This window comes from Heptranchias perlo, chromosome 22 (assembly GCF_035084215.1).
Source record: "Heptranchias perlo isolate sHepPer1 chromosome 22, sHepPer1.hap1, whole genome shotgun sequence".
NCBI classification, from domain to species: Eukaryota; Metazoa; Chordata; class Chondrichthyes; order Hexanchiformes; family Hexanchidae; genus Heptranchias; species Heptranchias perlo.
The window spans coordinates 8,229,851-8,241,533 of record NC_090346.1 but is presented as its reverse complement, the minus strand read 5'-3'; the positions used below and the strand labels follow the sequence as shown (position 1 = coordinate 8,241,533).

General features: G+C 43.6%; 1 protein-coding gene across 2 annotated transcripts in view; it reads left to right on the top strand.

Annotated features, from left to right (window-relative positions):
• The first annotated feature begins 1,542 nt into the window (after nt 1-1,542).
• ap5z1 (adaptor related protein complex 5 subunit zeta 1) overlaps nt 1,543-11,683 on the top strand; it is a 48,372-nt gene continuing 38,231 nt past the window's right edge. For both annotated transcript variants that reach the window (XM_068002891.1, XM_068002890.1), the window contains exons 1-3: nt 1,543-1,644; nt 9,888-10,025; nt 10,479-10,665. In XM_068002891.1, the coding sequence (XP_067858992.1) occupies nt 1,604-1,644; nt 9,888-10,025; nt 10,479-10,665 (366 nt within the window). In that variant the 5' untranslated portion in view covers nt 1,543-1,603. The remainder of the gene's footprint in view (nt 1,645-9,887; nt 10,026-10,478; nt 10,666-11,683) is intronic.

The following is an 11,683-nucleotide window of genomic DNA, read 5'->3' as shown; positions in this document are numbered from 1 at the left end:
CGGTCTCCCATGACTGCTGGATGGTAAGGGTCCCATGTGAAATGAGTTTGAGCTACCTCAATCCAGATCCTAGTGGGCATAGGCCTACAGCTCAAAATTGCTCCTAATTCAGCAATTTCACTTACAGATTAGTTGGTATTGGAAATGGAAAAAATACATTTCTAGGTTGGGGCTGAGGCACGTTAGAGGGAGCTTTACTCTGGATTTAGATGTACTATACCTTACCTGAGAGTGTTTGATGCTGACAATGAGTGTCTGAAGTGGAAAATGTTCCATTCCTAGGACTAAATAACCCTCACCTCCATGAGCATAAAAACATAAGACAACAGCTATATAAAACCAAACACACATATTTGTGTTTTTGTCATAACGTAAACCAGGTTTCCTTAGATTCAGTAAATGCAATTAAGGTAACTACTTGTATTTCAATAGTGGCCCTCGTACTTTGGAATAAGGAGTACAAAAGAGTGGATGTTGAGCAGGAGGAGACATGGAAAATGTTAGGGTTGGGGCACTGAAGGCACTGTTGACGAGAAAACTTTTGAGAAGGTTCTGGAATGCAGGGAGTGGAGAGGGAGCTTGCAGTGGCTGAACAAACAGCCACCAATGGTTTAGCTGGGTGAGTGGGAACAAGTGATGCCTAGGTTCGAGGAGCAAAGAGTGCACGTAGAGTGGCAAAGCAGGAGGAGATCGCTAAGGTAAGTGTGGGGGGATTTGAAAACAATGAGAATTTTGGTTATTTTACTGGGTCCAGTGGAGCTGGGAGAAGATGGGACTTAGTGTGGATAAGGGTGCTCACTGCAGCATTTTGGATGAGTTGAAGCTTGTGGAGGGTTGAGGCGGGGAAGCTGGTTTGAAGAGCATTGGAGAAGTTGAGCTTGGAGATGATGTTCTAGCCCACGTGTGTGACTAATTTTTGAATCTGGTCACCAAAATGTATAATCCCCACAATAGAATGTACGCTGGTAAATCATTACAGAATATTTCCTGAATTCTAAAATAACTCCCTGGTGGAAGAAGTGAGAATATTCCTTTGGCACCAACTGACAATCATTGGTATCAATAGATGTACTTTGCCAGAACGGCTCTCCGCTGGCACTGGTTCTAATTATTAACATTGTTCACGCTCCAGAATGCTCCATTAACATCTTCTTTCACGTGTCAACAGGGGGAACTTTCAGAAGCGACATTTATAATCAGTAAAAGTTTGCAAACCAACCCAATTAAAGACGTGGAGCTGCATTTATTTCCTGAGAGCCCGATGTATCAAAACGGGTCATTTTTTTTTTGTTCAAAAGCCAATGTCCGATTTATTGGCGTGCAGGCTGCTCTTACGCTGGGGTATAGTTGCAGACCATCGGCTGTCTCTTCACGCTAGGATTCCCACCGCTCCCAGTGTTTAAAGTAAAACTTCCATTCAGTTCAAAGCCCTACGCAACTGGAGCACATTCACGCAACAGGTGGTTTGGCGCCCCCCCCGGAACCTCTCGCCGGGTGAATTGCTTTCCAGCCGGACAAGAAAGGAAGGGGGAAGAGAACAAACATTGTGGTACGCGCCCCCTGGCGTCCCTCCCGAGTCCGGGGAGATTTATAAAGTGTCGGGATGTTCGGGGCCTCGGCGGAGAATCTCCTCAAACAGGCCAGGTAACCGGGCAGGTCGAGGGCAGCTAGTGGGGCTGATCACAGACACGGAGCTGTGGTCACTTAACAATCAAGAAATAAAAACTTGCATTTATATGGCGCCTCTCACGACGTCCCAAAGCGCTTTACAGCCAATGAAGTACTTTTTAAGTGTAGTCACGTAGGAAACGCAGCAGCCAATTTGTGCACAGCAAGCTCCCACAAACAGCAATGTGATAATGACCAGGTAATCTGTTTTAATGATGTTAGTTGAGGGCTAGATATTGTGCAGGACACCAGGGAGAACTCCCCTGCTCTTCTTGGAATAGGTCCTGGGATCTTTTATGCCCATCTGAGAGGGCAGATGGGGCCTCAGTTAAATGTCTAATCCAACCACTCCCTCAGTGCTGCACTGGAGTGTCAGCCTAGACCTTGCGTTCAAGTCTTGAGTGGGACGTGAACCCATGAGCCTGCTGGCTTAAGAGGTGAGAGTGCTACCCACTGAGCCATGGCTGACTTAAGCATCAAATCAGAGCTGCATTGCTTAACAAAATCAAGTGTGGATGGCACTGGGAAGGGGGAGCATTTTCAAACATTGGGGATCAGAAATTTAAGAACAGGAAGTACTGGGAGCGCATGGCATCTGAAAAAGAGAAAAGACCGGTTAATGTTTTGGGGTAGATGCTGTTCTCAGATTGGGGCAGGTCTGCTGTTGTGTCACAAACAGGGTTAAATCAGTAAAAGCCCCATAATTTAGCACATTGTTTAATAGCAGAACTTCAGGCACCTGCACACAGATTTGGGCGAAAATAAAATCAAGAAACATACAGACCCACCATGGTGTTATTTATTAGAACTGCCAGTGTTAGATTCTGGCTTTCTTTCACCCTTTTTTGCTCTAGATATTTTTGGCATCTATATTTCAGACAACTCATTGGTGAGCCTTAGCTCGTGCCTGACAAACCTGATTGAATTTTTTGAAGAGGTGACTAAAGTAGTGGACAGGGGAATGTCAATGGATGTTATTTACATGGACTTCCAGAAGACATTTGATAAAGTCCCACATAAGAGACTGTTAGCTAAGATAGAAGCCCATGGAATCAAGGGAAAAGTACGGACTTGGTTAGGAAGTTGGCTGAGCGAAAGGCGACAGAGTGGGGATAATGGGTAGGTACTCACATTGGCAGGATGTGACTAGTGGAATCCTGCAGGGATCTGTCTTGGGGCCTCAGTTATTCACAATATTTATTAACGACATGGATGAAAGCATAGAAAGTCTCATATCTAAGTTTGCCGATGACACAAAGATTGGTGGCATTGTAAACAGTGTAGATGAAAACATAAAATTACAAAGGGATATTGATAGATTAGGTGAATGGGCAAAACTGGCAAATGGAATTCAATGTAGACAAATGTGAGGTCATCCACTTTGGATCAAAAAAGGGTAGAACAGGGTACTTTCTAAATGGTAAAAAGTTAAAAACAGTGGATGTCCAAAGGGGCTTAGGGATCCAGGTACATAGATCATTGAAATGTCATGAACAGGTGCAGAAAATAATCAATAAGGCAAATGGAATGCTGGCCATTATATCGAGAGGACTGGAGTACAAGGGGGCAGAAGTTATGTTGCAGCTATACAAAACCCTGGTTAGACCGCACCTGGAGTACTGTGAGCAGTTCTGGGCACTGCACCTTCGGAAGGACATATTGGCCTTGGAGGGAGTGCAGCGTAGGTTTACTAGAATGATACCCGGACTTCAAGGGTTAAGTTACGAGGAGAGATTACACAAATTGGGGTTGTATTCTCTGGAGTTTCAAAGGTTAAGGGGTGATCTGATCGAAGTTTATAAGATATGAAGGGGAACAGATAGGGTGGATAGAAACTATTTCCGCTGGTTGGGGATTCTAGGAGTAGGGGACACAGTCTAAAAATTAGAACCAGACCTTTCAGGAGTGAGATTAGAAAACATTTCTACACACAAAGGGTGGTAGGAGTTTGGAACTCTCTTCCGCAAACGGCAATTGATGCTAGCTCAATTGCTAAATTTAAATGTCAGATAGATAGCTTTTTGGCAACCAAAGGTATTAAGGGATATGGAGTTAGAGCACAGATCAGCCATAATCTTATCAAATGGCGGAGCAGACACGAGGGGCTGAATGGCCTACTCCTGTTCCTATGTTCCTAGATCCTGTAAAGTGCCTTGACTGATAACTAGGCGACTTTCATTCCATAGAGAACCCTTTTTCTTAAAAGATTATTTTAACTACTGGTTCTATCCCAATCCGCCAGAGAATCCTCCTTGTCTTAGAATGGATTACAACTACCCTATACCTCATTTTAGGATTAAACCTCCAAACAAATTTATTAAAAAGTAATAAAACAAATGAGAAGTAGCAAAAGTAACCTTTTTAATAGTAGTTTAGCTAGCTCCCTGAAAAAGAAAAAGATGGTTTGCAACTTTAATGTTAAACTGTATGTATTAATTTTTATACATAGATTTTCTTTCCTTTTTCTAACCAGCTACATAATTTCTGATTACTTAACAGTTTTCAGAGGTTTCACATAGATTCGCTTCAAAGACTACAGATAGTCTCTTGTCTCCTCAGAAACCCTAGATAGTTTCAGTGATTTCTTTTTTTTAAAAAAAGAGCAGGTTAATAAAATCTTCCAAAACTGTAAGCAAAGCCAGGCAGAATTTAAATAACTGTTACATTCAAAACAATCATAAGTTTGTCAGCTGTTTCAAGGCACAGTCAAATAGAAAATGCTACACAACAGTTTGTTGTACAGATCCAGTACAGGTGGCAGTTTTTCAGTGATCATTTGATTCTTCCCAGAAATCTTCTCATGAATATAAATACCTGCTTTACCCATCTTTTAAGATGTTACAGAGCAAGGTGCAGGCAGGAAGGAAATTACACATGTGTTTTCCAGGATACTGATGTGCTGCTCCTTAACCAGAAAATTCAGCTTTAATCTATCATGTACTTCAAACAGAACTGAATTGATGTTGAAGGAAATAGAATGTATTTTGACCTGCTGTCACTGAGAGATTATTGATGGTATGGCCATTGATTTTGTGTGGGAGGGGTGGAGGCGACTGGGCTATTCAAGAGTTAAACACGTAGGCCTGGAAATTATGCTGTGCAATAGCTTGGGAGTGCTTAAGGTGTTCATGTGAAAGTCCTTTGTCCACTATTTTAGTAAAGGCTTTAGCTCATTAATACCTCTGTTAAAATACCAAACACAGCAATTTCATTCAAGCACCAAGTGTTTGTACACTATTATTGCATAGTGTGATTTCCAGGTCCCACTCCTTTTGTCTCTGGGACTTAGATTGACAGCCTTCAGGTTGATAGAATAGAAATTTCCTCCCTCTTGGCTAGAAAGGCCATAAAAGGGAATAGCTACAGGTGCAAAACATAAAAGGAAGAAACGTCTTTCAGTCAGAAAATAGGTGAGAACCCTAAAAGAAACTAGGAATGTACATAAATTATTAATATACCAAATGATGTCTTCCATGGTGTAGACCAAATGATGTCTTCCATAGTGAACGCTTGAAGGAACGAATGAGCAACATGCCCTCCTCAAATACTGATAATCCAGGTAGAATTAACAACTTTGATATAAATAAGGTGGAAGTCCTACTCAAGCTAAAAGGATACACAACAAATAAATCTCCTGGATGGATGGTATTTATTCCAGAGGACTGAGAGAGACCAGGGATGAAATTTGTGATTACAGTGGTCATCCATTGGGGATCTAGGGTGGAGGGAGTTGCACAGAGCAGTACTTGAGCTATTTTATGGACTTGCAGCTCACCTGTAACTTTTGTGGCCTGGATGAGTCCATGTTCCACATTTTCCTTCAATGCGAGAGGTTGCAGTGCCTCTTCCACTATTTGAAGGGGCTGCTCCTCATCATCTGGCTCCACTTCAGTCCCACGCTCCTGATCTTTGGCTGCCCGGTGCGGAGGGGAGGCTGGTAAGTTGGAGGACCCCCTCGTGGGTCTGCTCCTGGGCCTATCCAAGGTGACCATCTACGGGTCCAGGTTAGACATGACCCTTGGGGATGGTCGCTCTGGTTGCTTGCCTCTTCTTTGCAGCCTTGCCCGTGCCCGGGTGGCCCTGGAGAAGGAGCACGCGGTGTCAGCTGGTACACGCGAGGCCTTCCGCGACTGATGGGCACTGCAGGGATTGGAGTGTATAGTGGATAATAGTAATAACATTATTATTTAAGTTTATAAGTTCTTTATTAGTTGTGCCCCTTTAATAGGGGGGCACCTTTGTTTAGTTTTCGGTTGGTGACACTTGGTGTTTCTTTATGGGTTATTTTAGAAAAGGATACAGTGGTCATTATGAAGAAGTTGGGCAGGTCCCACTAAACTCGGGTTAATGTGGTGGTCATTTGCAAAAAGGGAGACATACTGCTTTATCAGTAATGGGTAAAATAATGGAATAAGTGGTTAAAAGTAAATTTGAGGATTACCTGAATGACAACCTAGTAAATAACAGCCAGCATTGATTCAGGATTAGAAAGGAACAGTCCTTGTGCTGATCTTGTGATATCTTAACTTGTACATGCTTGGTGTTGATGCCGGAGAGAAAAAGCGATCCGCTCCTTGGGACTGACATCCGTACAGTCACCAGCACAAACAAAATCATTCAAGCCTGCTGACTGCTTTTCTTGTGCTCGACAGTATAAGGAATGTCATTCACAGGGAGTGGATCCCTTTTGTAACAAGTTTTTTTGTTTTTCTTCTGCCAAATTGGCTGCCACTTTCCAATCTCTCCAAGAATTGAACAGTATTGCTTCCTTTATATCCCCTTGAGTCCATTCAGGCATCCATCTCATTTATATCAAAGTGGCTAAAGGAATCCTTTGTCCACTCCTTACCCACCTACATCCGTGACTCTGTTTTAAACAACTTTTGTTCCCTCGCAGATGCTGCCCTGACCAGCGTTTTCATTTCATATTTCCAGCATCTGCAGTATTTTTCTTTTTTATGGCACTCGTCGTACTAAAGTCACATAGACCAGAAGGCCCAGGTTTGATTCCCGGTCTGTGCCGAGTTAGTTGACCTCAGCTGAGACACTGAAATTGGCCTCAGTACAACTGGAGAGGAAAAATCAGCCAGGATTGTCAGCTCCTGATCACGATCCAGTGACTCCTGTCTGAATTACATTACATAGAATGTATAGCACAGAAACAGGCCATTAGGCCCAACTGGTCTATGCCTCCTCCCACCCTACTTCTTCTAACCCCATCAACATATCCTTCTATTCCTTTCTCCTTCATGTGTTTATCGAGCTTCCCCTTAAATGCATCTATGCTATTCGCCTCAACTACTCCTTGTGGTAGCAAGTTCCACATTCCAACCACTCTCTGGGTAAAGAAGTTTCTCCTGAATTCCCTGTTGGATTTATTAGTGACTATCTTATATTTATGACCCCTAATTCTGGTCTCCGCTGCAAGTGGGAACAACTTCTCTGCATCTGCACTATCAAACCCTTTCATAATCTTAAAGACCTCTATCAGGTCATCACTTAGTCTTCTCTTTTCGAGAGAAAAAAGCCGCAGTTTATTTAGTCTTTCCTGATAGGTATAACTTCTCAGTTCTGGGATCATCCTAGTAAATCTTTTCTGCACCTTCTCCAGTGCCTCAGAAATATTGATTGGACATTAGGTTAGTGTGGGATCAGACTTGGCTACGGTGATCTGTGTCGAATAGCCTGCTTACACCCACTTGTACATGAAGAATGGCCACTCAGGTGAAGCATTGAAGGGCTGCCAATTCCTAAGATACCTTACTTGGCAAGAGTCAGCACCTTCAGGAGAAAATAGGGAAAACAAACGGAGCAGTGTAATAGAGCAAAGCAGTGCTGGAAATGTAATCTTTTTGAAAAATCTTATTTTTTTAAAATAGAAGGTTGGTGTGTGATCAGAAATAGGAGAAGGAGAACTTCCCTCCCCACCTGTGCATTTGGACACAGGCCAGAAATTCAAAAGGAAGGTGGGATTGAATGGGATTCTCTGAATGATTTACAATCCTACTGACGGATTTAGCTCACTGAGTATGATCTGATAAATGCAACAAATTCATTCCTATTTGAGTGCCCTAATTAATGGGATTGAGCAATAATTCTTCTTGAACTACAGCAGATTCCCCAGGAGAAGCCCATGCCCAAGTGTAAATGCCAGTCGATAATTAGATTTGCATGCAGCTCTCTGAGATGAGAATCCAGCACACAGTGTTGTATGTGCCAGGTCACTCGACAGGCCTTTCATTCTTTGAGAAAAAAACACACACATCTTTCGTTTATAAAACCTGCAAAAAAAAAATCATACATTTTTAATAAGATTATTTAAAGCAGAATTGGGGGAAAAAACCAGAGCCGTAGAACATTAAAGCTGCTACTAGCAATCTCGCATTATTTGCGTATCATGCGCATACAATCAAAACCAGATTTTTTTTATTCGTTCCTGGGATGTGGGCATCGCTGGTGAGGCTGGCATTTATTGCCCATCCCTAATTGCCCTTGAGAAGGTGGTGGTGAGCCTCCTTCGTGAACCGCTGCAGTCTGTGTGGTGAAGGTTCTCCCACAGTGCTGTTAGGAAGGGAGTTCCAGGATTTTGACCCAGCGACGATGAAGGAACGGCGATATATTTCCAAATCGGGATGGTGTGTGACTTGGAGGGGAACATGCAGGTGGTGTTGTTCCAAAGTGCCTGCTGCCCTTGTCCTTCTAGGTGGTAGGGGTTGTGGGTTTGGGAGGTGCTGTCGAAGAAGCCTTGGCGAGTTGCTGCAGTGCATCCTGTGGATGGTACACACTGCAGCCACCGTGTGCCAGTGGTGAAGGGAGTGAATGTTTAAGGTGGTGGATGGGATGCCAATCAAGCAGGCTGCTTTGTCCTGGATGGTTTCGAGCTTCTTGAGTGTTGTTGGAGCTGCACTCATCCAGGCAAGTGGAGAGTATTCCATCACACTCCTGACTTGTAGATGGTGGAAAGGCTTTGGGGAGTCAGGAGGTGAATGACTCACCACAGAATACCCAGCCTCTGACCTGCTCTTGTAGCCACAGTATTTATATGGCTGGTCCAGTTAAGTTTCTGGTCAATGGTGACCCCCAGGATGTTGATGGTGGGGGATTTGGCGATGGTAATGCCGTTGAATGTCAAGGGGAGATGGTTAGACTCTCTCTTGTTGGAGCTGGTCATTGCCTGACACTTATCTGGCGCGAATGTTACTTGCCACTTATGAGCCCAAGCCTGGATGTTGTCCAGGTCTTGCTGCATGCGGGCTCGGACTGCTTCATTATTTGAGGGGTTGCGAATGGAACTGAACGCTGTGTAATCATCAGCAAACATCCCCATTTCTGACCTCATGATGGAGGGAAGGTCATTGATGAAGCAGCTGAAGACGGTTGGGTCTAGGACACTGCCCTGAGGAACTCCTGCAGCAATGCCCTGGGGCTGAGATGATTGGCCTCCAACAACCACTACCATCTTCCTTTGTGTTCTAAATTGCTGCATCACCCAGTCCCTATTTTATAGTGTCACACAGATGGGAAGCTCTGGTGAAAGTAACAATAAGGCTCACTCACATACGATTAAAGAGTGTGTGTGAAGCTCCCCCAGTGGCCTGATGGGCAAAAGTACTGTTTGGCGTAGAAAAACAGGTCCTAGGTTTGATCCCCAGTCTCTGCTGATCTTAGCTGAAGTACTCCGTTTTGGCTGCTTTAATTCCACTCCCTAGCCTCAGTGCCTGGGCTAGGGAGTGGAAAAATCAGCAGGGTTCCCACTCCTGATTGCCAGCCAGTGACCTCAGCTGGACAGTGCGGTGAGGGTCAGATCAGATGTGGTGCTGCTCTCCATTTGGGTGATGCGCACATGGAAGCATATACTACAGGAGTCAACACCTCAAGGAGAGAAGAGAGAATCATGGGGAAAAGATTGTGTGTAAGAGCTGCATATGAATACTTGAGGTGAAACGTTTCTTCAGTTGGAGCAAAAACTATGAGCCTCTGACCAGTACTTCACTTTGTGTAGTAAGTTCCTGAAGAAGGGTGGCATTGAGTCCCAGCACTGCAGGATCTTGTTCCGTGCTGGCAGCATTTATTTAATTCAAAGCTCCAATTAAGATGTTCACAGATACTTTATCTTAGGAACAGAATAAGCCATGTGGCTCATCGAGCCTGCTCCATCATTTAGTTAGTTGCAACTGTTCTATCTCCTTATTTAATGCCGTTTTTTTGGCCCCTCTCAGGGAAGTACAAGATGAAGACCTACAGAAGTTCTGTTCCCGCGTCTCTACTCTCCTGCAGAATAAGGAATATAATAACGAAGCTATTGATTCCCTGCAGAAACTCTTCCTGATTGTCTCGGCTACAAAATACAGCAGAACGTAAGAGCCTGGGGTTTGTGTTCAAAACAAAAGGAGGATTGGGAGGGAATCTCACTATCTGATCATGGACAGTTAAACATGGGTTTATTTATGGGAAGAGGTTTCTATAGTCATTTCAATTCGAGTATTGTCATAAATTTTTATTTATTTAAAGAAATCTAGTTACAGGCAGGGTAATATTCTCTAATAAATCTGTTGTAGAATTTCCCAGTAATCAGTTGTGCTTTCTATTTCTTAATAACTTCAGACAGACATTCATTAGTCTGTCTCTGTGACTATCATTCTAAGTGCAAATTGCTAAGAGATATGCGGGGCTTGTTTTTTGTCTCTGTCCTCAACAGGGAACTGCAGTCACAGGATGGAAGTCCTTATAGGGTGAGTGTAATTAAGATGTGTTACGTAACTGTACGAGTCAAAGTCTAATGCACTCCCACCTTTCTATCTGATACCCAGTCTTCCCAGGGATGTTCTACAGAAACTCCACAGCACCTTGTGTTTCGTTAAGGCTCCACAGCTGGTTCTTGTTCTGTGCTCAGCCATTCTGCGAGAAGTATTGCCATGCCATGCTTTGACTTTATCCTGCGACGAGGTGAATGATATGAAAACCATGAGTCTTATATCAAGTGTAATGCTGGCCCAGGTAAGGAAGGGGTGGTTCAAGCTGTACCAAGGTTGTTTATATACATTGCTGTCTTGAATTGTGGATCTCACCACATCACTGCTCTGTTAACTCGCTGCTAGGAGATATTGCAAGAACAGTCCTCGGTGACTCGCCCACTCTACTTTCTTCCGTCTTTCTACAGAGATGCTTCTCCTCTGTTTAGCAGTTTCTCCCATAATGATTGGGTTAAAATTGTGAACTTGCTGTGTGGACCGTTATGAAAGCAGACTCCCACTCTGTTGCTCAGCGAGTTAGTGAACCAATCTGCTGCATCACTAGATGACCCGGCAGAGTTTATCATAAAGATACTGGACTCTAATGAGCTGTTTTGTAGAAGAACTATAAGAAAGCTGGTGGAATAGGTATATTAGCAATATCATTAGAAGGCTGAATTTCCTTAAATTTTGAAATACCACGCGTTACATCCTATCCCAATTGTTCTGCTGGGTTTGCTGTGGAATATTTTGAATCAGAATGATTGAAAATATATGGAATCAAAGAACTTTTCTTTAGCAGCATTCACCAAATAAAGCAACCCGGGTTCTCGATCCCAATTGCTATCAAGTGACTGCTGCTGAAAAGTTCATGTATGCACGTGTGGACATTGGGTGAGGCAGGATTCGGGTTGGTTGTGATGCTCCCCTGTAGTCAAACACCCTGCTAACACTCACTGTTTAAGCTTATATGTCAAGAATGGCCACTTGGGTCAGGTACTGGAGAGAGGGTGGGCACCCATGGAGCTGGACTCCAATGTTAGTTAGCACCTTCCAAAGAGCGGAGAAAACTGAATTGACAAGAAGCCCCTGGAAATAATTGTAAATTTTGTTATTTTAGAATTTCTAGGGAAAGGTTTAGGACCCTTCTGTCCCTAAAATAATACCTAATGCTCCAGCTCCTTTTACACGATTCTCTGCGCCTTTAGATCCAGTGTGGCATTTCAGCCATATCACACACCTTTTGTTGTGCAACTGCCCTCAGCATGTCTGCCCTATAACAG